The sequence below is a fragment of the Heterodontus francisci genome, chromosome 10, assembly GCF_036365525.1.
Source record: "Heterodontus francisci isolate sHetFra1 chromosome 10, sHetFra1.hap1, whole genome shotgun sequence".
Classification (NCBI taxonomy): Eukaryota; Metazoa; Chordata; class Chondrichthyes; order Heterodontiformes; family Heterodontidae; genus Heterodontus; species Heterodontus francisci.
This window is the reverse complement of record NC_090380.1, coordinates 53,756,836-53,784,618: the sequence shown is the minus strand read 5'-3', so window position 1 is coordinate 53,784,618 and position 27,783 is coordinate 53,756,836. Positions and strand designations below refer to the sequence as shown.

General features: G+C 43.7%; 1 protein-coding gene across 1 annotated transcript in view; it reads right to left on the bottom strand.

The window, feature by feature from the left end:
* LOC137374122 (immunoglobulin superfamily member 11-like) overlaps positions 1 to 27,783 on the bottom strand; it is a 319,944-nt gene that overhangs the window by 89,636 nt on the left and 202,525 nt on the right. Inside the window, 1 exon segment of the mRNA XM_068039887.1 lies at positions 16,267 to 16,430. Within this exon segment, the coding sequence (XP_067895988.1) occupies positions 16,267 to 16,430 (164 nt within the window).

Sequence of the window (27,783 nt, the reverse complement as noted above, 5' to 3'; positions counted from 1 at the left end):
GAATGATAATTTTCTTTGTTCCACTGACTGGAGATCTGAATTTATATTTTTTTGAAGAAATTTTAAAAAGACATTTTAAAAAGGGATAACTGCTGGCAGCTCAAGATGATCACAGTTTGCTACACTGTAACCTACATTGCAAAGGACTATGAGGAGGGAGATGAAATGTCTGTGCATTTCCCAGCAAGAACCAAGACCTAGGAAGTTTAAAGGAACTACCTGTTCTTTTCAGCAAGCAGAGGAACATTGCTAACTGCCATGTTTGAACCACTGAATGACTATCATGTAACAAGCCCCTCCCATCTGTGGTTTTTAAGCTGGTGTTTTCTCTGCAGAAGAGGAAAAGCAACTGGACTCAGACATGAGCAGACGCTAAGTGGAGGTCCCCCCCTCTCTCTCTCTCTATTCCAGCTTAAAAGCTTTCAAATCCTGCTTGTTGACTGACCACACCTTTGCATACTCTGGCAACAATCAAACTTCATTGAAGGAAGTCATCTGCATCGCTGTCTCCAAAAAACCCCCCCACTAAATTAGCTATCTACCTCTTCAAACTAAAAGCTTCAGGGAAACTGAATTCAGCTAGAAGCCAGCCAAACCACCAAACTTCACAGACTATTTCCCACGCTATAATCTATTTGTGTGTATGTACACCTTTAATGTGCGTGTGCGTGTGTGTGTGAAAATTGGTGCACTGTTTATTATGTTTTATATCTAGGTTTAGGTACAATAAAGTTAACAAAGTAATTCATGACAACGCTACTTCATCGGACAACGTCATCAGAATGCGCCGAGTGCGCACATGCGCAAACGGTCTCATGCCCCCTGCGCATGCGCTGCGGTCCGACTTACCAGGACCGCTTTGCGCATGCGCAGACGACACGGTACGCGCATGCGCACACAGTCTCCTCATCTCTGCGCATGCGCTGCGGTCCGACCTGCCGGTAAGGTTGTGCGCATGCGCAGATGACGTCATCGCGTTATTTCGTCTTTCTCGCCGACGCGCCTGTTTGGCTTCTGCGCATGCGTCAAAGCTTCGGCGCAACTTTTTGAAAGTGGAAGGAGGGGAGGTTTCGTCGGGCATTTTATCTGAATTATTTATTCGTTTTGGAGACTTGCTTCATTTTTATTTGACACAGGAGATTGTTCCAAGGTAAGTTGCTCTGCCTTTGTAAGTTGCTCTGAAAACATTTCCATTGTCTGGGCCACCGCATGTTCTCCAGTCCCTGTTGTGAGTTGCTCTGAAAACATTTCCATTGTCTGGGCCACCGCATGTTCTCCAGTCCCTGTTGTGAGTTGCTCTGAAAACATTTCCATTGTCTGGGCCACCGCATGTTCTCCAGTCCCTGTTGTGAGTTGCTCTGAAAACATTTCCATTGTCTGGGCCACCGCATGTTCTCCAGTCCCTGTTGTGAGTTGCTCTGAAAACATTTCCATTGTCTGGGCCACCACATGTAGCAGGATGAAGGCACAGTGACTGTGATTTCTGGCGCCAAACAGTACACACTGCAGATACATGATGGCCAGGCTACCTGCAGCTGCATCTTCTCCATTCAGACTTTGTTGCCCTGCAAACATGCTGTTGTGCAGAGGCATCTGGGTCTGCCTTTGGACAGGCTCGCCCCCAATTGTCGCTGGCGTGCATCTCAGACACCAACGACGACAGGCATGGCTGCTGCCATTGTGATTACAGAGGAACAGCCAAGGCCCCTCAGCCACAATGAAAAATACCGCTTGCTTTCAGATCAATTGTACCAGCTACAACAGGCCGTTCTGCAGAGTGGAACGGCAGCATTCATAAGGAGACTGGACTGGCTGCGGCAACAGACTCTCCGCTGGCAGCAAGGACTGGCTGATGAGATGGAGCCATTTACTATGCCCAACAATTGCCCGGAAGCACCTTCGGATGGAGGTGGCCGCACGCTGGACATCAGTCACGAGTCGCAAACCCTGGATCCTGAGCGTCTCACCCCCTGGCCTAATGATCTGATGGACCATACATATGCCTACCTGTTCAAATCTCCACTTCCCCTACCTGCGGTACCCTCTCCTTGCTGCTCAGTTACACAGTCACCTGCTCCTACACCCATCAGGGGAGTGCTCATGGGCACACAGTTACCTGCTCCTACACCCATCAGGGCAGTGCTCATGGACACACAGCCACCTGTTTCCCCATCCGACGTTGAAACAACCATGCAGAGCCTTGTGAGACTCCGCAATTGCCAGTTGCTGCCTGTCAAGCAGAGAGGGCGTCCAAAGGGGTCAAGCACTTGGGGAACATTCAGCAAGAAGAGACTGAGCACTAAAAGAAACAAGCATGCCGTGTCCAGTGGTAGCACAAATGTGAATGCTCTTGCTGTGAACACAACTGGTGATAGTAGTAGGCAGGATTAAATGGGAATGGATGGAAAAATGCACGAGTAACATAACCACTAGCAGGGAACTGCTGGGCTAAATGGCCAGCTTTATGTTCATAGCCCAAAAGAAATGTGCTTCGTTTCCAGCACCCTCACATCATTCATGTTTTCCCTGAGAGCAGCATTGAACCATCACGAGATAGGGGCAGTAACATCATCCTGCCTCCTACAGCTGAGGTGGGTACTAAGTGATTCATTGGCGGTGTTATCAGTACATGCCTTTACCGCAGAACACAAAGCATTCTCAACAGTAATTTCATTGGAGGGAGGGAAGCTCTGACACTGATGTTCTTTCCTTATTTTCTTTCATGTAAAACGTGCCCGAGAGAAAACAATCCTTGACACTTAAGGACGGCATTCAAGCAAAGGAGGCAGTGCAGGAGAGGACGCAAGGATGTGCTGATTCCTGCATCTGAGGTGGGTAATAAGCGCTTCATTGGCGACGTTATCAATTGGTGCCTTCACTGCAGAACTTAAAAAGGTGTGCACAACAGTAATTTCAGTGGATGGAGGGAGGCAAGGTCTGACTCTGATTTGCTTTATTTCTTTTCATGTAAAACATGCCGTCGAGAAAACAATCCTTGAGACTTAAGGTCAGCATTCAAGCAACGAAGGCAACTAGATCATGCTGCGGAGCTCATCACGATGTGGAAAGGAACATAGCATTTATGGATGAATTGGGAATGCACATTGGGATGCGCTTGGGGAACATTCACCAAGAATAGACTGAGCTCAGACTCTTGTGACTTTGCCTTCTTCACATGGACAATACAGTAGTGGAATAGAGAGCCAAGCTTTTATTCACCATAAGGCTCTCCAGGAACAATCTCTTTAGCTGTGCATAGCAGAGACTCGGCCTGTCTGTCTAACGGGAATGCTGGAAACACAACACTCATGTATCCATGCACAGCAGTTCCTCGGATACTTAATGAACTTAATAAAACTTTTCAATAATTAAACCCAGAATTGTTGAGGTTTTGTTTTGCATGCTATTTCCCCGACTTTGCAACTGCACTTCAGATATTCAACTATGGTGGGGGGGTAGAGGGAGGGGTGGGTGAAGAGAGGGAGGGGTGGGTGAAAAGGGGGAGGGGTGGGTGAAGAGGGGGAGGGGTGGGTGAAGAGGGGGAGGGGTGGGGAGTGCGGAGAGTGCGGGGAGTGCGGGGAGGGGTGGGGAGAGGGAGCACGCAAAATGCAGGGACCAAACAATTGCAATGCCTGAAGTACTGAGGAGAAGTAGAGAAAGCAACTGGGTAGGGGAGAAAGCAACTGGGTAGGGGAGAAAGCAACTGGGTAGGGGAGAAAGCAACTGGATTGGGCATCCGCAGCTGGAAGGAACGGCTGAATGGAGAGGGCCGGAAGCGAGAGGCCGTAGAGAGCCGCGGGGAGCGAGCGTGCGAAGACCTTGGTGTCACCGGGTCCAGGGACTGGCCAGTAAGTCTTTTGCTGTTGTGTTTATGGCGCATGCACAGAAAAAGGCACTCCTCTTCCGTTCCGCTGCTCCCCCCCCCCCCCACTCTCTCCCCTTCCTCCCTCTCCCCCCAGCTCTCCCCCTCCCTCTTTCACCCCCTCCCCCTTTCTCTCCCTCTTTCTCCCCCTCTCCCTCTCTCTCCCCCCCTCCCTCTTTCTCCCCCCCTCCCTCTCCCTCTTTCTCCCCCTCTCCCCTCCCTCTTTCTCCCCCCCCTCCCTCTCCCTCTTTCTCCCCCCCCTCCCTCTCCCTCTTTCTCCCCCTCTCCCTCTCCCTCTTTCTCCCCCCCTCCCTCTCCCTCTTTCTCCCCCCCTCCCTCTCCCTCTTTCTCCCCCCCCTCCTCCCCGGCACCGCTACCGCTGGTCTCCCCGCGCTGCTGTCCCCGGCCCCCGCGCTGATCTCCACGGCCCCCGCGCTGATCTCCACGGCCGCCGCGCTGCTCCACTCTCTCACTCCGGCCATTGTATTCTGCCACGTGTTTGTTAGGTTTCATCTCTGTGATTTTTTGAGCAGCGCCATCTTTAGTCCTGGCAGCTGCAACAGTCGCAGGCTGTGACGTTTTCGTGGCACATGCTGTATTTGCGCATGTGCCAAAACAGCGCCACCTACCGATCGCGTTGTCAACAATTGCGGTCTAAAGTTAACCTCGTTCTTCGTTAACTCAAGAAAACCTTTCCAATTACTTACTTGTTATGATCATAACAAGAACCAAAACACCTATTGAATTGGCCAGGACATCCACTTTAAGAAAGAATTAAACCTTTTGTAGTCAAACAGGGAGGGAAAAGAGTGAAGCCCTTTGACCCCTCCTTAGTTGACTTCAACAAATCCAAACAAGAGTTCCTGGTGCTGCTTGACATATTTCCTGGATTTGTCAAGCAACAAAGACCGTGTCAGATTCCTCTGTCAGGTCTAAAGCCACACTGTGTCTCTGGGAGAATTTCCTCAGCCACAGGAAGTAGGCATTTCAGGAGAAAACATGTCAGGATTTTTCCCTGCTATGGACAAGAACGAAATACCTTGATTGTTTCCACAACATGATTTATCTCCCTTCTTGAAGATAGTTATAATTATCGCATTCCTGAAGTCGGGGGGTGGGGGGCAAGAGGTGGGCAGTTCTTTTTCCTCCCAAATCTGTAGGATGAGTGCACGGAGCCTTGAAGTGAGCAAAAGCCCACCAGTTTTGAAGACCTCAGCTGGAATACCATCAGGACAGCAGGCTTTGTTGTTTTTCATCCGTTTTGTTGCTTGTTGCAGTTCTCCCATCGATGGTGCTTCATCCATGGATTCCACCACAGGGTATCAGGGGATAACCTGGAGAGTATCAGCTGCCACTATGGATTCATGGTTGAGGGGTTGTTGAAAATGTTCTTTCCAGCATTAACAGATGACAATGCCATGCGTCAAGAAGAGAGACGCCTTCCTCTGAGCAAAGGGGATTTTGTCGCTTTGACCTTGTTCTAAAGATTGCCCTGGTGACTTCAAAAAAGCTTTGCGTGTCATGACGGTATATTGTATGGTACATTGTTGGATCTCTCAGGCTGTCTCTTCCCACCACTTGTCCTTTATCTTCCGGATTTGTTTATGGGTGTCATCCTTGAGCTGTTGGAATGCTGCCTTCTTGACTTGTGACCTTGGGTTGTTTTGCCAGGCAATGAAGGCCGCTTGATTTTGTTCCAGGTGGTCACATTTCAGCATCATTCTCTGCGAACCAGTCCTTTTTTTTTAATGCATTCATGCGATGTGGGTGTTGCTGGCTAGGCCAGCATTTATTGCCCATCCCTAATTGCCCTCGAGAAGGTGGTGGTGAGCTGCCTTCTTGAATCGCTGCAGTCCATGTGGGGTAGGTACGCCTGCAGTCCTGTTAGGAAGGGAGTTCCCGGATTTTGACCCAGCGACAGTGAAGGAACGGCGATATAGTTCCAAGTCGGGATGGTGTGTGGCTTGGTTCAGAACTTACAGGGGGTGGTGGTGTTTCCATGCATCTGCTGCCCTTGTCCTTCTAGGTGGGAGAGGTTGTGGGTTTGGAAAGTGCTGTGTAAGGAGCCTTGGTGCGTTGCTGCAATTCATCTTGTAGATGGTACACACTGCTACCATTGTGCGTCGGTGGTGAAGGGAGTGAATGTTTGTGGATGGGGTGCAAATCCTGATGACAACGATGCTCTAACCCAATGGTCTGGACACAGAAGTCTAGTACAGCTGACTTTATTTGTTCCCACTGTTCTGAAATTGAGTTGGATACGTGAAGATTTTCTAGGTTGATTGCGAGTTGCGCTTGGAATTCCTCTTTTTAGTCAGGCTGCTTTATGGCTGAGACATTGATCATCTTCCTCTTGGACTTTTGGGTCTGGCGATGTCTTGGTGTTAGGTGGATCTTCATCAACAATCTAACAAGTTGATGATCTGTCCAGCAGGCATCAGTTCCCTGCATGGATTGACTGATACAGACATCACTTAGATCTTTGACTCGAACAATGACATAATCCAGGAGGTGCCAGTGCTTTGATCTAAGATGCCTCCATGTGGTTTTGTATTTGTCCTTCTGGCAGAAGAGGGTGCTTATTATAATGAACACTTGCTGAGTACACTTTGTCAGCAGGAGGACACCATTTGTGTTGGCTTTTCCCACCCCGTTTTTCCCAATGATTCCTCTCCAGACATTGGAGTCACGGCCAACCCTGGCATTAAAGTTCACCAGAAGGATGATCTCTTCTTTTGGAATGGCAGCGAGGACTTCATAGAACTTTCGTTAACATCCTCATCGGAGTCAAGGGTCGAAGCACAAGTGCTGATGGCGGTGGTATATTGATTACAGCTGAGTTGTGGGTTAAGTTTCATGAATCTTTCATTTATGCAGTTGGGGAGTTCTGAGAGTGCATCCAAGATCCTAGTCCAGATGGCAAAACCAATTCCGTGGACTCGAGGGTTGCTGTCAGCCTTTCCTTCCCAGTAGGTGTATCCCTCGCCTGTTCCTTCAGCTGTCCCTCTCCAGGAAGGCAGGTCTCACTGGGGGCAGCAATGTCAATTTGGAGTCTTGATAGCTCACGTGATACGATTGCAGTTCTTCTTTCCGGACGGTCAATCTTGAGATTATCCACGAGTGTTCTGACATTCCAAGTTGCAAAATTTGAAGTTTTCATTCTTTGACCATGAAGATGGTGATCCCACAGGGTGTGTTTCCCCAGCCAGGAGAAAGTGGGACAGCCTATTTTTAGGACACCTATTTGAGGCCCCTCACCATTTTGGAGGAGCAGAAGATATCGTGAAGAGGACTGCTCAGTCACAGATGCTGCTGCCCAAGACACCTCTGTCCCAACACAATATAAAAATAAAAGCAAAATACTGCAGATGTTGGAAATCTGAAATAAAAACAAGAAATGCTGGAAATACTCAGCAAGTCTGGCAGCATCTGAAGGTCACTGACCCTTCATCAGATCTTGGCAGAGCCAGAAATGTAATAGGTTTTAAGCAACACAGGCATCCAACGACCTTCATGCATCTGTCGCCTGCGCGCAGATTCTTGACTAGGAACTCCCAGCTTCACAGCCCTGCCCCCGTCGCCAATTCTCCATTGCCACAGGACTTGGCAAGTGGACACTGGTAGAAGCATGGGCATGACTTTGTTTAATGTGGGAACCTTGGGGTGCTGTCATCGTCCACACAATCTTGACGGATTGGTGGTCAGATTTCGGTGACGTGTTGAACCACGATGACCGGGACCACCGTGCCACTGCAGCCTTCTTCCACCTTCACAACCGGTGAGACGCACAGTCTCACCCGCTAGGTGAAGGGACAGGAATATATGGCAGTGGACAACAGCTTGGATCCTGAGCTGACAGTGATGGCTGAAATCAATAAATGTGGCCCATTACTTTGGCTGCTGTGAGAAACCCAACTTTTGCCATTTCACTTCCAGTATCTTAAACGCTCTCCACCTGCCTCTTGCAGGTGTACTGTAAATTGGAGGCACTGGATGGGGTTCTGGCAAGAATTCTTGAAAGTGACAGCTGTTGCATTAGTGCTGCCTCCATTCCTATCATCATCCTGAAAGAGGATAGATACAAGAAGCAGTCACCCTGAGGGTACCTTTGCAAAGAATAACAAAATCAACAGCAGAAATTTTGACAATTATATTAGGCAAAAGAGGGTGGTCAGCAGCAACATGAGCCTCTTAAAACCAATAACAGTGATAATGTCAATGAAAATAAGGAAATGTTGGGCATATTGAATAATTAATGTCAGTATTTACAGTAGAGGAAGAGAATAGCATGCCAGACATGCCAAGGAAACTCATACTGAATGAGGGACGGGGACTCACCAAAGTTAAAATAAGCAAAATAATAGTAATGAAAAAAAATGGCACTGAAGTGTGACAAATCTCCAGGACCAGATGGTTTCCATCCCAGGGTTTAAAGGAAGTAAATGAGAACACTGTCTTAGTTGTAATATTCCAAAGTTTTTTCTATTTAGAAACCATTCCTTTAGAATGGAAAGCTACACGTCACTTTGCTATTTAAGTTGAGACGAGGGAAACCAGGCAACCAGTTAGCCTAACATCTGTTGTTGGTAAATTACTAGAATCTATAATTAAGGATAAGATGATTGAACACCTTGAAAATGTTCAGCTGATCAGAGAGTACCAGCAATAATTTGTAAAGGGTAGATCATGCCTGACAATCTGCTTTAATTTTTTGAAAAGAAGATTAAAGTAGTGGGCATAGGAAAGTCTATGGATGTTATTTATATGGACCTCCAGAAGGCATTCGATAAAGTTCCTCATAAGAGACTGCTCATGGAATCGAAGGCAAGTTATTGACCAGTTAGAAAACTGGCTAAGCGGCAGGAGTCAGAGATTAGGGATAATAGGCAGGCATGCCAATTGACAGGATGTAACCAGTGGTGTTCCACAGGGAACTGTTTTTTTTAAATAAATACATTCCTGGGATGTGAGCATCACTGGTAAGGCCAGCATTTGTTGCTCATCTCTAAACTGTCCTTGAGAAGGTGGTTTTGAGCTGCCTTCTTGAACCACTGCAGTCCCTGTGGTATAGGCACACCAATAGTGCTGTTAGGAAGGGAGTTCCAGGATTTTGACCCAGCAACAATGAACAAAAGGCAATATATTTCCAAGTCAGAATGGTGTGCGAATTGGAGGGAACTTGCAGGTGGTGTTGCTCCCATGCACCTGCTACCCTTGTTCTTGTAGGTGGTAGACGTCGCAGGTTTGTAAAACTTTATCAAAGGAGCCTTGGCGAGTTTCTGCTGTGCATCTTGTATATAGTACCGGTGGTGGAGGGAATGAATGTTTAAGGTGGTGGATGGGGTGCCAATCAAGTGAGCTGCTTTGTCTTGGATGGTGTTGCACTTCGAGTGTTGTTGGAAGTGCACTCATCCAGGCAAGTGGAGAGTATTCCATCATGCTCCTAACTAGTGCCTTGTAGATGGTGGACAGGCTCTTGAGCGATAGAGGCGAGTTACTTGCTGCAGAATTCTCAACCTCTGACCTTCTCTTATAGCCACAGTATTTATGTGGCTGGTCCAGATCAGTTTCTGGTCAATGGTAACCCCCAGGATGTTGATGGTGTGGGGATTCAGAAAAGGTAATGCTGTTGAATGTCAAGGGAAGACATCTAGATTCTCTCTTGTTGGAGTTAGTCATGGCCTGGCCCTTGAGTGGCCTCAACTATTAGCTGTATTTATCAATGACCAAGATGATGGGATCAAGAATTCAAGTTTACAATGACTCAAAGATAGGGGTGGATTATAAACAGTATAGATGGAAGCATAAGATAACAGAGTTATCAATAGATGAAGTCAACGGCACAACTTTGGCAAATCAATTTCAATTTAGGCAAATAAAAGTTCATCTACTTTAGACCTAAAAATAGATAGATTAGCATCATTTCTAAATGGTGAAATGTTAGAAAGAGTGGAAGTCCAAAGAGACTAAGGAGTCCACCTACATAGATCATTATAATGTCATGGACAGCTATAGAAAATATTCAGAAAGGCTAATGGAATGCTAGCCTTTATATCTAGAGAACTAGATTACAAAGGGGTAGAAGTTATGTTTCAGCTATACAAAGCCCTAGTTAGACTGCACCTGCATACTGTAAAGTTCTGGGCACACTTCAGAAGGATATATTGGCATTGGAAGTACAGCAGAGCTTAACCAGAATGATAACTGGACTCCAAGGGTTAAATTACTAGGATAGATTACACAAACTAGGATTGTATTCCGTAGAATTTAGAAAGTTAAGGGGTGATTTGATCAAAGTTTTTAAAGACATAGAGGAGAACAGATAGGGTAGGTAGAGAGAAACTATTTCTGCTGGTTGGGGAGTCTAGGACTAGAGAACATTGCCTAAAAATTAGAGTCAGACCTTCCAGAAGTGAAGTTAAGAAACACTTCAACATGCAAAGGGTGGTAGAAGTTTGGAAATCTCTTCCACAAATGACAGTTGATTCCAGGCTCATTTTAAATCTGAGATTGATTAGATTTCTGTTTAGTAACATTATTAAGGAATATGGGGCAAAGGAGTGTATCTGGAGTTCGGCCACAGAGCAGCCATGACTTCATTCAATGGCAAAACAGACTTGAGGGGCTAACAGGCCGACTCCTGTCCTTATGTTCCCTAGCAGTTCTGGGCCAGGGTGGCTGCCTTCTGGCATAAACAGGTATCACTTCAATAGCCTGCCCCTCTTGCCCCAACTCCACAAAGATTGCAGATCAGGGCTACACTGTCTGACATGTAAAAATGATCACTTTGGTGAGGTCATGGAAGAGCACTGCTTCTTCTGGCAAGATGAATGACTGCCTACAGGAGAGAATCAAAGAGGAAATGGGAAAAGGCAAAAGTATTTTCCAGTCAATTCCTGATCTGACAGGCAGAGTTTTTAACTGGTGTGGATCTGAATTCTGTGCAACTGCAGTAGAGGAGGGAAAACTGAATTCCTGAAAATAAGAGATAAAGAGGAAAAATAGCCTGTACAAATTCTGCAGAGAGAAAAGGGAAAACAGTTCATTGGGAACAATATAAGAAAACACAGAAAGTTGCTATAAGGGCAATCATAATGTTAAAAAGAGATCTGAAAAAGTCATAGCAGCTGTAGCTGAGCGTCAGTAAAAAGATATTTCAGTATTATAGCAGTATGAGAATAGTCAGAAAAGATGTCTAAACCATAAAAGATGTAAACAGGCTTAGTCACAAAATAGTAAAGATTCTTAATAACTACTTCCTCAAGCTCTCAAGATATAAGCAACATGTCTTCTCCAACAAGAGGTGGAAATAAGAAAGTCCCACCCATGCCCTGATTAGGGCACTGTTTATACCTCTAAATTTGAATTAAATATAGACATACATTGTGGCACGATCACACAGTACAATGATATATTGCTGTATCCAGATGAACGGGGCTTTTGGTATATCAAAATACTTCAAAGAGAGTTCCTTAAACTGAAGCTGCCTTCACTTGTGATTAAACATGGAATGGGCAGGTCAGATATTTTCAAGGTTGAAAGGAGCTCAAAGGAAATAAAGTAGTAATAGGTTCTCAGGAAAAGAAAACTTATGTTGTCGTCAAGCTGTGTGCCGTATTGGAGACATAGAAAAGGAACACAGTTCAAGGGCTGTTTGCAAAGTAAGTAGAGTGCAATCAGGTTGGCAAAGTATAATTTGTCCATCTGCAGAGTGCAAGACCATAAGGAAACCTGGGATCATTTGCAGCTGATTCACCCCGGCTTTTGAGAGTTAATGTTATTTATACGTTCTTGGGATGTGGGAACCAAAAGAAAAGCAATATCTATTGTTCATCCCTAGTTCCCTGATGACATCAAGATTTAACCATGTAGTGTTGAATGTAAACCAGTTAGGGGTGGGAGTCTGCCTTGCCTGACATACATTAGTGACACCAGTTGGTTTGTCAACCACAATCCAGTAGCTTTCATGTTTATTTTCTGCCAAATTTATTCAATTCAATTTTATATCTTGCCATGGTAGGATTATGAACTCTAAACCTCCAGATCACCAGTCCAGTATCAAGACCAATAGGATCATGTGGCCTTCGTCATTTGGCTATGGTCACTGCATATACTGTACCAAGTATGATTCTAAAAGAACATTATGAAAACTTGTAAGCAAGATACAAAAGCATAAGCGAAAAACTTCTGTTCAACTGTACTAAAAAAAAGCATAGGCCTGGATTACTGGGTCAGAAGCAAAGTGATGGTGCTCACCGCTGACCTCGAAGAAAGCTGCCCACAAAGATACAGTGATCTTGGGATCGTGGATTTCCCCTTTCCATACGTCAGTTTGAATCTGGCGCCATGACAAGGGGATCTCCAGACATCCGACAACAGGGATGTTATTTAGCAGGGTAAGCAGCCAATCACATTAAAATATTTCCACAAGCAGCAAACCAGGTGGTAAAATGCACTGAATTTTTCACTTTGTATTAAAATTTGAGAGAGAGAAGTAAATAACTGAGACATATGTGGGATTAAAAATGTCATTTTCTTTGAGATTATGAGAAATTTGACATTCCACAAATACAAAATTAGCTTTTCAGGGCTAGTGAGGCTGTTCAGCAGTAATTATGAACTGGGTATGCAATTAAAAACCCAGTTACAAACCATTTAACAAGATGTATTTTTTCAAGGGTTTTTAACAGTGAGATTAATAGTGTAAAAGGGCAAGTTCTCATCAGTGTGGTGACCTCTACACTTGATTGCAGTCTGGGGTGGGGGCAGGGGTCAACAGCGTGTCTGTACACAGATACCAGTGTCCATGGTAAATATCTTGTGGTCCGTGACTGGTAATTTCAAGAATGAGAAATTTCTCATTGACGACTTCTTTCCAAATCAGTCAGACTTTAAAAAAATTCACAGCCGTCAGTTTCACAGCTGACAGGTGTTTAGAGCAGGAACAGTGGCTTCCCACCTCAGGACAAGTTCAGAGTTTACCAGCAGGTTCCGATTTATTTTTAAAGCCCACCAAAAGCCCCGAACTTCTCCTAAGCTTGGAAGCCACTGTTCCCGCTCTAAACACCTGTCAGCTGTGAAACTAACGGCTGTGAATTTTTTTTTAAACTGACCAATCACAAAACTGCTCTGGGGAGAGTTCCCACTCTCTACATCTGTCACAGAGCGAGAGTGGGGAAGAGCAAGAGCGGGGAAGAGAGATGGACACAGAGGGGGAAAGAGGGGAGAGAGATGGACACGAGACGGCGGTGAGAGATTGACACAGAGAGCAGAGAGAGAGGGGTGAGAGGTAGACACAGAGAGGGGAGAGAGAGCAAGAGGGGAGAGAAAGAGATCAAGATCACACCTGATGGACATCTATCTGGATTGTCTGCATCACTACTTCAAGTATGTGGGCAGACACTGACTACTTGTGCAAGCAAAACCAATGTCAGGTACTCACTAAATAGGGAGAAATATGTCTTAAATCGGACTGTGTTTTGATGGCATTGGGTTGGCTATACAATTTATATGCAAATTAATTGCCCCCATGTCCATGGCGCAACATGTTGATGCCTATCCCTGGTAGGGGGGTGGGGAACTTCAACAGCACACATCACGGGGAAGCGTCCACATCTAACTGCATGTGTTCAGACTCCAGAAGTTGCTGTCAGTTTCAGAGCAGTAGTGATGGCAAACGCTGACTGTTATGCAGTCATTACTACCTCAAAATCCAGGCCTACAGAAATTCCAATCAGATAGAGCCAGTATCAATGAGAAAGGACGACAATCCAATTGAATTAAATGTCCTATATTACAATGGTGACTGCACTTCAAAAAAAACCTCATCATCTGTAAAGTGCTTTGGGACGTTCTGAGGTCGTAAGAGGCGCTGTAAAAATTCAAGTCTGTCTTTTTATTAGGTTACATAAATCTAAAACAAGCAAAAAATTGTAAGCAAGAGAAATGCTGGCAGAGATGGAGATGAGAAGAATACCCACAGCCTATGGCACAATAAAATAATAATTAGGAAAACAATATGCAAGACACGTTTTGCAGTAGGAGGAAATTAGCGGTTGCTGGCAAAATGAAAAGGTAAATTAGTGAGTTATATACTTTTTTAATGTATTTTTCTGTCCAGTTGTTAAACAATCAGAAAACTTGGACCAAATGTGATCTCTCTGTTGTCTTGTTTTGTCTATGGGAAAGGGGTAATATCAAGACAAAAATCAAAATGGAGAATGTACCACTTCATTCTATCCAACATTCAACCTGCTGCCATATTTGCAGCAGACTGGCAAAAGGCATCCAGGGGTCCTGCTGAAACCTCCCTAATGTAAGTAAATTAGAGTTAAGTATACTAACATTGCAATTTTGTACCCCAAACATGTGGTGCCCACATTGCACAAACCCCACCATAGGGACTAGATGGAATGCAGCCAGGCTAGCAGTCCTCAAAAACCACTGAAGATTACTTCTCAACTGCCACAGGCATGTTTGAAAGAAAACTGTGGACTAGGAAGAACATGGTGGATCTTCCTCATAACCCCTGCCCCCAATTAAAAGATAACTGTTGCTTTGACTCCACAGAGGAGCCACCAGATTTTCCATAGTCCCCCAATCAGCGAGCTGTCAAACAGTACTTATTTAGCGCTGGCAGATTTTATTTGAACAAGGTCCAACCATGAAAGTAGCTTGGGCACCCACAAGAGACCTCAGAAAAGGTGCTTTGCACATCCGCAAGCTGCTAAAATAGCCACCACCACCACCCCAGCTGCATAGGCTACTCTCCAGACTTTGACTGAGGAAACAATTTTTTGAACACCATATGAAGTCTTCCTATTTCTACAGCTGTCACCAACTTCCCAGATGCACCCCAAACTGCCAAAGACCCATGCCCTGTGTCCCTTACACACCCTGTAAACTTAAACAAGCCCATCAGTGAAAGTCATGGACAGACATATAGCAACATTTTCACTTGGATAGGCCCCTTCCCACAAATTTTCTAGGCCATTACCTTTACTGCACACATACTTATTCACTATAATCTACTGCTCACAATGCAGTGTCCTATAGTTGGGGAGACGAAACAGATTGGGTGATCACTTTGCAGAACACCTCCGTTCAGTCCACAAGTGTGACCCTTAACTTCTAATCGCTTGTAATTTTAATTCTCTAATCGCTTCCCACTCTGACCTTCACTATTCCAATGAAGCTCGAGGAAGAGCACCTCATCTTTCGATCACGCACTTTACAGCCTTCTGGACTTAACACTGATTTCAACAATTTTAGGTCATAACCACTGCTCCAATTTTTTTTTCGGACAGCAGTAGATGGTAATGATCATGCTGTAGCCATTTATGGCTCTTCTAGACCCATTTTTGTTACTTTTCTTGTCCCATTGCCATCCCCTTTTGCCTTGCACCATTATCCTTTTTGTCATGTAAACTTTCCGCCCTTCTACCCTAACACAGACCTTCACTTTTGCTCTTCCCCCACCCCTCTCTCCTGCCTCTATATTTACTTAAAACATGTTACATTGCTAACTTTTTCCAGTTTCGGTGGAAGGTCATTGAACTGAAGTGTTAGCTCTGTTTTTCTCTCCACAGATGCTGCCTGATCCACTGAGTATTTCCAGCATTTTCTGTATTTTATTTTGTATCCTTTTTCATGTTGCCTGAAATGGAACACAATACTAACAGGAAATGAGGTCTACCATTGCCACACTACCTCCAGATGAATTTCCACTTAGTTCCCATCAGGACCACAGCTGACTGCCTCTTCCCACATGCAAATGCCCAGTGAGACACATCCCATTTCTCTCTCATCCACTTTGAGCAATTGAAGCCATCAGTAAATTCATATTATGTTGGGCTAAGTGAGGTGTCATAGCCTTCAACTCCTCGCATACAGGTCTTCCAAAGATGACAGCAACCCCAGAGTAGGTTTACAAGATTTACTCTGGGCAACTGCCTATAAGAGCCGGTAGAAGAATTCGGAGTAGCCCAATAATTAAAAAAAAAGATGCTTCCTAGAAGCTGGCCCTAATGAAGTTTGTGACGCTTACTCTGGCGTTGCTGCCAGCTGCGCTAGACCTGGTATATCAGTGCCTAGTGACCATAGTTCCTCACCTAGTGCAATATAAAGGCAACTTTTGTTGCTCTGTCTTCTGGGAGACAAATCTGAGGGGCTGATATGAATTTAAGAGACAAAATAAACTTAAGCGACAAAAAAGGCTACCCATAGCCTGCATAAAGACACTGCTTCCATAAGTGCATTTTTCCTTCTTTGCCAATAGCTTCCCCAGCTGCAGAGAAGTTCTGCATAGGTTAGGCTAAACAGAGTGATTTTAACACCAGGGGCTAGAAAACTCACGCCTCTGCAAACATATCAATTTATAAATGCAATGCTTTTTAAAGACTAACCTGTTCTGGCTGATTGGCATTGGAGAGAGGTGTCACAGTCCAGATGATGTTCAGTTGATTCAGAGCAGCACTTGTTATGAAGGTACATGGTAGTTCAGCTGTTTGACCTCTGGCAACCTGCACACTCTTGCGACTCATAGTAACTTCTAATGACTTCACCCAACCTGCCAAGAAAAGGTTAATAATATTGAACGGATGCAATGCAAACAACTAATGTCATTAAAGTGGCTGGTAAACATGTTAGATTTGAGTACAGTATTGCTTATGTGATGCAGTCTTTGAGCTGTTCACGTACAGATTACAAGTTGAATTGGAATGTATTGCAAGTCTGTGGCATGTTAATCAAGGAGATCGGATGTTGTCATAAGCCATGACATAATTTGTGATGTGAATTTCACATCAAACACACAATTGTGCTACAGAAAAGAACCTGTACCTTATCTATTTTAATTGACATACGTCTACTATATTTCCTGGCAACAGTAAGAACTTTGCAAGGACAGTAGCTAAGGAGCACCATACAAGGCACAAGCCTCAACCAAAGCTGTCATTGATAGAACATTAAGGGTCTTAAAAAAGCATCTCTGATGTTACAACAAATAATGGCTGAAGATTCCACAGCTGCAGCTGTCTGTTGTCTGCAAGATTAGTCTTAGAGCCCACATGTACATATGATGTCCTTTGAATATACTTGGTTTCAGGTAACAAACCATTAGCTCTCGGCCTTCGACTCCAAAACCACAGGCATCCTTCTCCTCAACCAGCAAGAGGAAGTGACATCTCCTCGGCCACCCCCCAATCACCCAGCTCCCTTGTGCTCTGTCCATCAATGAAAGCTACCTCCTCAATAATACTAGGTGTGTGAGACTAAAAACACAAGCAACCAGAGGGTGTGATTGAAGGGGTTGTGTCAGAATATGAGGCAGGATGTTGATCCAGGGTCTCCTGTGTGGTCTTTTTCTCAGCATACTGCAGGGCACTCAGTAACAGTACAATTAGTACATGGACTGCAGCAGTTCAAGAAGGGCCCACCACCACCAGCTCAGGACAAATAGCAACTGGCAATAAACGTGGCCTTGGCAGCATTGCCCACACACCCAAAATAAAAGGTAACAAATCAATAAACCGCTGCCCGCACTGTCCCACCAATTTCACCATTTCCCATAGCTAGGGGTAAGTGCTACGCCAACAGTTCTATAGCCTGATCCTCATATAAACTACAAGGAAGAGATTTGTGCTCTCTTCGTCATCCTCTGCCCCCATTACTATCATGGACCTGCAAGAAAAGGGGGCATAGGCCAAGAATATTTCAGCCTCTAGGATGAAGGAGACAGAAGGGCAGGAAGCCTCCTCCAGCGCCCTGTCTTATTTGGACATTGTACCTCAGTTTTTCTTCTTAGAAGAGTGAGTGAATTAAGTGAAGGCTAGCATTTGAAGGGTCTGTCCCAGGGGGCAGATAGCTAATGTAACTTAGAGGTAGATATCCCTTGTTGATGTGGAAGTAGGGATTCAAGGCTCTACATGCAAGTATTGTGCTGTTAGAGAGTCATAACAGCACAGGAGGCCGCCATTTGGCCCCTCAAGTTCATGTCATCTCTCTGCAAAGCAATCCAAATCATTCCCATTTCTTGGCTCTATCCCCACAGCCCTTTAAGTTTATTTCCCTCAATTTTCCAGCTAATTTCCTTTTGAAATCATTCATCGTCTCCGCTTCCACTAGTCTGGTAGGCAGCGAGTTCCAGGTCATTAACACTCGCTGTGTAAAGAAGTTCTTCCTCACATCCCCCCTGCATCTCTTGCCCAAAAGCTTCAATCTGTGTTTCCTAGTCCTTGTTCCATCTACTAAAGGGAATTTCTTTAATTTGTCTACCCTGTCCAAACCTGTCAGAATCTTGTACACCTCTATTAAATTTCCCCTCAATTTCCTTTGCTCCAAGAGGAACAACCCCAGCTTCGCGAACCCAACCTTAAAGCTAAAAATCCCTCATCCCTGGAACCATTCTGGTAAAACTCCTCTGCACCCTCTCAAGGACCCTCATATCCTTCCTAAAGTGTGGTGACCAGAACTGGATGCAATTTTCTAGTTGGAGCCTAACTAGAGCTTTATGAAGATTCTGCATAACCTCCCTGCTTTTGTACTCAATACCTCTATTTATGAAACCCAAGATCCCATATGCTTTGCTAACTACTCTGTCAATATGTTCTGCCACATTTAAAGATCTATGTGCATGAACTCCCAGGACCCTCTGCCCCTGTACACTCTTTAGAACTGTACTACTTAGTCTATATTGCCTCTTCCTATTGCTTCTGCCAAAATGCACCACCTCACATTTCTCTATTAAATTCCATCTGCCACTTGTTTGCCCATTATTCTAGCCTATGTCCTGTTGCAGTTGATTGGTATCATCCTCACTGTCACACCTCCAAGTTTGGTATCATCGGCAAATTTTAAAATTCTACTGTATTCCAAGATCCAAGTCATTTACGTACATCGAAAAAAGCAGTGGTCCTCGCACTGAACCTTGCTGTCTACCATCCTTCAATCTGAAAAATAACCATTTACCACGACTTGCTGTTTTCTGTGCTTAAGACAATTTTTTTTATCCAAGCTGACATTGACCCTCTTATTCCATGAGCCTCAATTTTGGCAACCAACCTTTTATGTGGTACTTTATCAAATGCTTTCTTACAATCCATTTAGACAACTTCCATTGCTTTCTCTTCATCTTCGCTGTTACTTTATCAAAATATTCAATTAGATTAGTCAAGCACAATTTGCCTTTTACAAATCCGTGCTGACTCTCCCTAATTAACTCAAAGTGTTGGAACAAGGGACAAAGGACCATGCCCTGACACATTCAAACAACAATGGACTTTTGATTACCAGACATTGAAGCATTCCAGATTAACTACTAAGATGGCCAAATACACAGAAGAAGTGGTCAGAACAGTTTTGGTCACATGACTGACTGACTATTGGAGCTTTTTTGAATTTGAACTTCCAACAGGGAAAGAGATCAGAAAGCACTTTTATCTTGGGCTGAGAACATCTCTCTCCTGTCTGCTTTCATCTCGCTCACACCAGCATCGGAAACCATTGAAGACATATGAACAGTAAGAGAGAGAAGTCTCCTACAGTGAACAGGGGTTTGGAATAATACAACGAAAAGCAAGACTACAATCAAGGATTACAGCGATCTCAAAGCACAGTAGAAAAAAACCCTCTTCAGAGATTGCCTCAAACTTTTTTACTTTATTTTTCTTCTGCTCTTTTCTGTCTCCATATTTGCATGCGCGTATCACATGTGCATGCTAGCGTGGGCATGTCGTATATCCGTAGGCGTTAACCAATTTAGAGTTTAAGTTTAAGGTTTAATAAATTTAATTTTTCTTCTTTACACTGAAGAAAGCCGGTTTATGCTCATTTCTTTACCTTATAATTGGAAAGCTGTGAACAAGGATTCTCAAAGGGGGAGCTCAAAACAGTATATTTAAAAATAATACCCTGTTACAATAAGACCAGGTGAAGATAGCAACAGACCCTTAGACATCTTTCTCACCTGGTCGTAACACTCTTCTAATAGTACCCTGAGATCTTTAACGCTCACCTGAAAGTCCAATGAGACCTTGGTTTAAAGTCCGACCCAAAAGACATCACTCCCTTCATACTGCACTAAAGTGACAGTCTGGATTATGTGCTCAATGCATTGGAACGGGGTTTGAGTCCATGACCTTCTGACTTAAAGGTGAGAGTGCTACCAATGATCACAGACTGAGACTATAGTATGCTGGTTACATTTTAAATTCAGATTTAATTTATTTGTGATGTCACCATCTGTGTAATAACAGTGTTTTCCTCTCACATTTTCACCTCCATTTTGATGGTAGGGATTTCAGCAGGGGTATCATTCCATGGGTGTCAGCAGTTATTGACAACTTGCTAAATCATCATACTTTATGGATGAACTTAGACAACCAATGCTATTGTGGGGCACATGTAAGCAAGACCAAGTTTGCTTCACGCACCATCCACACAAGTTCAAACCCTAGGAGGGGCCACTGCATAGAACACTGGCTGATCTTTCTCCTGTTTAGTCCAGGACTCTCAAGGATAACATTATACATTTACAGCAAAGCAGTATTTAGTGCTTAACCTGCGCAGGTCAACAATAAACTGTTTCTATCCATTGACCAATAAAGGAGAAGTCTGTCCAATTGGAATTGTGGGTACATAATTAGATAATATAACGACTGTATAAAGGCATCATCATACTCACCATTTTGTGTCCCACTGGAGAATTCTATTGTGCTGATAGAATGTAGTGGATTGAAACTGGAAACTGGATAACTTGAGTTACTGCTGGATTTTTCTTTTAGAAAATATGGCTCATGTTGTAAAGTCAAAGGAATATTTAAGACTAAATTTCATAAAGCAAGTTGTAATGTATGCAGTCCACTGCCTAACTATCCTGTGCATCTGATCATTCTTATGCACCCATGACTTCTCGCCTGTTACCTTGTTAGTAGCTTGTACTACCTTACACGAATACCAGGACTTAAAATTTTCAAAATTTCTTTCCAAGTTCCTGTGCTTTTGCTTTTTTCCGTCCAGACATGTGCCTCCTTGTACCTAAAATCTCTACTTCAAATTTCCTATGTTAGACATGGGGTTAAAAGTTATTTACTGACAGGGCAAAGACAGTAGTAATGACAGATAACGAGTATAAAAACAGTAACTATACTCCAGAGGTTGCATTTTGCCTCACAACTTCAATCATTGCCACTTCATCTACTGAAGATAGATTTTCATTCAGCACAACCAAGAGCAAGATGATGGCTATAAAGAACAAGGATTTTCTTATTGTTGCCCTCAATAGGATTTACTACAAGTGGAGTGGATCAATAAAGATGACAATACCACAGTTCTAAGAATAAAAGTGCCAAATACCCTTTATTATTTACAGCTAGGAATGGAATTGGAAAAGGTATACTGCGAAATGGCTCCAAAAGTAATAGAATTTCAAATCTCATTATTCTGCTATAGAGGCGCCATCATTTGACAGAAGACAAAACATATAATTTTTCCATAAATAAGAGCAAAATACTGCAGATGCTGGAACTCTGAAATGAGAACCAGGAAGAACACAAAAGAAGATCTCCGATAGGACCGGTGGGGGGGGTGGGGGGGGGGGGGAGAAAGAGATTAAATGACAGATGTCATGGAACAGAATGCAAATGAGAGCTAAATAGTTGTAGCAAAAGAAAAAGCATGAGTCCAGAGAGAGTGCTAATGGCAGAATAATGAACAACTCTGTACGAAAGCAAAAACATGAAAAACAAGTTTAAGAAAAGCACATGGCTCAAACAAATAATAAAACAAATATAAAAAAAGAAAATAAATTAAAAAAATAATGGGGCTCATGGTCTGAAATTATTGAATTCGATATGGAGTGCAGAAGGCTGTAGAATGCCTAATTGGAAGATGAAATGTTGTTCCTCAAGCTTGAATTGAGCCCCACTGGAACACTGCAGCAGGGCGAGGACTGAAATGCGAGCGTGAAAACAAGGTGGTGAATTAAAATGGCAAGCTACCGTAAGTTCGGGATCATGCTTGCGGACCAAGTTCTGCAAAGTGGTCCCCCAATCTGCATTTGGCCTCCCCAATATGTATACTGTATTCACTGCTCACAATGCTGTCTCCTTTACATTGGGAAGACCAAATGCAGATTGGGTGACCACTTTCGACTTAAGTCGCACATAAGAGATTAGCATGTAAAATTAAAGCGCGTGGGATTGGGGGTAGTGTATTGCGATGGATAGAAAACTGGTTGGCGGACAGGAAACAAAGAGTAGGGATAAATGGGTCTTTTTCCGAATGGCAGGCAGTGACTAGTGGGGTACCGCAGGGATCGGTGCTAGGACCCCAGCTATTCACAATATATATTAAATGATTTAGATGATTTAGATGATTTAGATGGATGGATGATGCTTCATCCATCAATATTGGCGACCACGCTCTGGAAGTGGTTCAAGAGTTCACCTACCTAGGCTCAACTATCACCAGTAACCTGTCTCTAGATGCAGAAATTAACAAGCGCATGGGTAAGGCTTCCACTGCTATGTCCAGACTGGCCAAGAGAGTGTGGGTCTATGGGGCACTGACACGGAACACAAAAGTCCGAGTGTATCAGGCCTGTGTCCTCAGTACCTTGCTCTACGGCAGCGAGGCCTGGGCAACGTATGCCAGCCAAGAGCGACGTCTCAATTCATTCCATCTTCGCTGCCTTCGGAGAATACTTGGCATCAGGTTGCAGGACTATATCTCCAACACAGAAGTCCTTGAAGCGGCCAACACCCCCAGCTTATACACACTACTGAGTCAGCGGCGCTTGAGATGGCTTGGCCATGTGAGCCGCATGGAAGATGGCAGGATCCCCAAAGACACATTGTACAGCGAGCTCGCCACTGGTATCAGACCCACCGGCCGTCCATGTCTCCGCTTTAAAGACGTCTGCAAACGCGACATGAAATCGTGTGACATTGATCACAAGTCGTGGGAGTCAGTTGCCAGCATTCGCCAGAGCTGGCGGGCAGCCATAAAGACAGGGCTAAATTGTGGCGAGTCGAAGAGACTTAGTAGTTGGCAGGAAAAAAGACAGAGGCGCAAGGGGAGAGCCAACTGTGCAACAGCCCCGACAAACAAATTTCTCTGCAGCACCTGTGGAAGAGCCTGTCACTCCAGAATTGGCCTTTATAGCCACTCCAGGCGCTGCTTCACAAACCACTGACCACCTCCAGGCGCGTATCCATTGTCTCTCGAGATAAGGAGGCCCAAAGAGATGAGGGAACTAAATGTAATATCTCCAAATTTGCAGATGACACAAAACTGGGTGGGAGGGTGAGTTGTGCGGAGGATGCAGAGAGGCTTCAGGGTGATTTGGACAAGTTGAGTGAGTGGGCCAATGCACGGCAAATGCAGTATAATGTGGATAAATGTGAGGTTATCCACTTTGGTAGCAAAAGCAGGAAGGCAATTATACAGGGCCTTGGTGAGGCAACACCTGGAATATTGTGTGCAGTTTTGGTCTCCTTATCTGAGGAAGGATGTTCTTGCTATAGAGTGAGTGCAGCGAAGGTTTACCAGACTGATTCCTGGGATGGTGGGACTGACGTATGAGGAGAGATTGAGTCGGTTTGGATTATATTCGCTGGAGTTCAGAAGAGTGAGGGGGGATCTCAGAAACCTATAAAATTCTACAGACTTGACAAGCTAGATGCAGGAAGGATGTTCCCGATGGTGGGGGAGTCCAGAACCAGGGGTCATAGTCTAAGGATATGGGGTAAACCTTTTACGACTGAGATGAGGAGAAATTTCTTCACCCAGAGAGTGGTGAGTCTGTAGAATTCGCGACCACAGAAAGCAGTTGAGGCCAAAACATTGTATGTTGTCAAGAAGGAGTTAGATACAGCTCTTGGGTCTAAAGGGATCAAAGGGTATGGGGCAAAAGTGGGAACAGATTACTGAGCTGGATGATCAGCCATGATCATAATGAATGGCGGAGCAGGTTCGAAGGACCGAATGGCCTACTCCTGCTCCTATTTTCTATGTTTCTATGTCCGCAAGCATGCTCCCGAGCTTCCGGTTGCTTGCCATTTTAATTCACCACCTTGTTCTCATGCCCGCATTTCTGTCCTCGGCCTGCTGCAGTGTTCCAGTGAGGCTCAACCCAAGCTTGAAGAACAGCACCTCATCTTCCGATTAGGTACTCTACAGCCTTCTGGACTTGATATCGAATTCAATAATTTCAGACCGTGAACCCCATAATTTTTTTTAATTTATTTACTTTTTTTAAATTTTTAACCATGTGCTAGTCTTAAACTTGTTTTTCATGTTTTTGCTTTCGTACAGAGTTGTTCATTATTCTGCCATTAGCACTCTCTCTGGACCCATACTTGGTCTATCAATACAACTATTTAGCTCTCCATTTGCATCCTGTTCCATGACATCTCTGTCATTTAATCTCTCCCCCCTTGGTCCTATCACAGTCCTTCTTTCTTGTTCTTCTTGCCCCCACTTTCCCTTGTTCAAAGACTATTACATTTCTTACTTTTGCCAGTTCTGATGAAGGGCCTGAAACGTTAACTCTGCTTTTCTCGACACAGATGCTGCCAGACCTGAGTACTTAGAGCACACTCCGTTTTCATACAAATTTTCCAATTCTGTTACATTAATCATTTCAAAAGTAAGTCTTTCATATAAGAACATTTCCAAAATTGTACGATGAACCCACCTTTGAATTGGTTAGGACTGACCTTTGCTAGTCATGGTCTGAAAAAATGTACCTTTGGTACCCATTCATTGACACTGCCCAATAAAGTCAACCATATTCATCTCAACTAGCATACCAACATCATAACTGTACTAATCCCATCCAGCACATATACAATGCCATCTCACATATTTGTGAGTTTGAGGATTCTCAATTAGTTTGATTGAAAGAGGACAAGCACATCATTGAACAATCTGGAAAATCCATCCAAATTCACATTTATATTTTTCTGCCATAGGAAATTTCAAAGTTGTAGGGGATAAAATCCAACTTCTGTGTCTACTGCCAATGTTGCATCCCCAATCAGTTGCCCATTGTACAACCTTCCCAATTTTCTTTACCATTGACTTCCCATGGAGAGGAAACTCAGGTGGGATGTACAATCAGCACCTGATCCACTACTGCCCTCTTTGCACACCTGAAGTTGAATTTCACCAATTTTTATGCAATTCTATAGTAATCCAACAAATAATCTTAACTTCAATAAAAAAAAGTTCACTGAATTACTGACATCATATATTTGGTCAATCATTCAACCTGACAGTCAATCAATCGCGATAGCTAGGAGCACAGAAAAGTGAATGAATGAGCACCAAACCAAAATTATGGCCAAATTGGGCTATTCTTAGGTATATTTAAAATCTGAAGATAGAATTCTTTGGCAGTTTAGTGGTTATTGCTGTACTTCTACATAATTACCTTCTGTATCTCAAAAGTAATCAAGCAAAACTATTCACTCAGGGGCGGTACAGTGGCGCAGTGGTTAGCACCGCAGCTTCACAGCTCCAGCGCCCCGGGTTCAATTCTGGGTACTGCCTGTGTGGAGTTTGCAAGTTCTCCCTGTGTCTGCGTGGGTTTTCTCCGGGTGCTCCGGTTTCCTCCCACAAGCCAAAAGACTTGCAGGTTGGTAGGTAAATTGGCCATTATAAATTGCCCCTAGTATAGGTAGGTGGTAGGGAAATATAGGGACAGGTGGGGATGTGGTAGGAATATGGGATTAGTGTAGGATTAGTATAAATGGGTGGTTGATGGTCGGCACAGACTCAGTGGGCCGAAGGGCCTGTTTCAGTGCTGTATCTCTAAAACTAAATTTTCACTATTCAACTCTGGTGTGCTTCTCTCCACATAGACAATGCTCCCCACTGGCAAAGTCAAATACCAAATAAAACAAAATATACATCCCATCAGCTTTATTATTTCACTCACTCAACATAATCAGAGGCTGCTTCAGGCAAATTGGGTTATTTTTGGAAGTGTTGTAAAATTTAATTTAGAGCATTGTAGGCCATTGGATTTTATAATTCATCTACTAGTGACTTTGTTCTTCAGAGACAGCTGTTCAAAGCAGGCTGTTTCATTTTGATATTACTGCCATAGCAATTACTGCATTTCAGTCCACCACTCCACACACTTATAAAGGGATTGAAGCAATCTATATTACTATTGTTTAACCAAATAGAGATAAAAGTATCCCTGATAAACCTTCAATACCGATGAAATGTTTGCGTGCATAGATTACTGCTTTCTTTTCTAAAGTGCGGTTACTTGGAGTTTGTAGATTGAAAACGCGAGGATAGTTTGTGTTGAAAGAAGGGTTTCCAAGGAATTTTCCAGAGCTCACATCTTGTGATGATTTTTTGACTATCTTACGAGATCAAACAAAATGAATCTGCTGGAAAAGCAATGCTTCTGATAGTCTTTAGTAAGATAGGTATCGTTTAATTTAGCAGATGCTAAAAAATAAATTATATCCTCAGGATCATGTAAACCTTTTGTTCATTTTCATTCTGGACTTCCTTCTAATTAAATTCCCCTCACCCCCTCCAATTTTTTTCCTTCTCCTCCTGAAGTCACTGGCTCACGCAGGATGCAGTTCCATGGTGCCTAACCCCGAGCAGCCATTTCCCATGTGAGCCTCAACCGTGAATTTCAGCAGGGCCTGCTCCTTGCGTTAATCAAGCCCTGTCTGCACAAAAAGCTATTCAATATTCACTGCTGCTCTGAGCAGATAAGAAAATAGAAACGCCGCATCTTGAAGTATAATCCTCCTATGCATTTTTAATTACTTTGTTTATATCACTTAAAAAAATCTCCTGCCATTTCCATATTTACATAGACAGAGGCACAGAATAATATGCATGACACATCAAAAGTCCAATCTGATTTCCCTACTATTTAATGTGCAGTATCAGTAATGCACATGTTAGAATCTAACACAATATGGTATAAAATTGATATCAATGATTCCTAATATAAAGTCCATGAAGTGATGAACCAGAATTCTGGACCACATTACATAACCTCAGCTATTAAATGACTGTATTTTGTTGCTTATGCCATCTTAAGCAGTGATTAATATTGCTATAAGCAGATTAAGACCACTCCAGCTGCCAGGAGTTTGAGTGTCTCAGGTCACTGCTGAGCAGGACTTGAGGAAGGGGAGCAGGTGTTTGCTATTGCTATGGAGACAATCTGCTGTAATCTGATTTTAACAACTATTAATAGTCTTCTTCCCTGACACAATGTACATGAATTCTGTGAGGTTAAGGTGCAGATTGGCCAATCTAGAAAACTGGCAAAAGCTGACAACTACAAAAACAACAGATAACTCAAAATCAGTCCTGACTACAAGTCTACTATTGGAGCCACTGATCTGAGGTGGACAAGTAACATCGGGTTTTTCACTGGTATTTTTGGGGTCATATTCTACTATTCAGACCTTTATGATGAAAACTTTTACGATAGTTCATGAGGTGAAAATGAGCACTTACACAAAGAAAGTGGAGTGGGTTTTGAGGCTTGCCATAAATTAACCTCCAATTATATCCAACATTCCCTTACTTGTACAACAACAAAAAATTAAGTACACAAAGTGTATTTTTCCTGGGACTGCATTAGAAATTTCTGGAGGAGGATGTGAAGACTGAAAGCATGAGATTTTATTGAGAGATCTCCAAGGGTTTATGCCCTCCACCCAAGACATTTTGATTTAAGTCAAAAATGCTAGGGACAGTGGCATAGTGGTAATGTCACTGGACGAGTAATCCAGATGCTTGGTCAAATGCTTCAGAGATATGAGTTCAAATCCCACCATGGCAGCTAGGGAATTTAAATTCAATTAAGTTAATAAATCAAGAATAAAAAAATGGTCTCAGAAATGATGATCATGAAACTCACCTAGTACCAC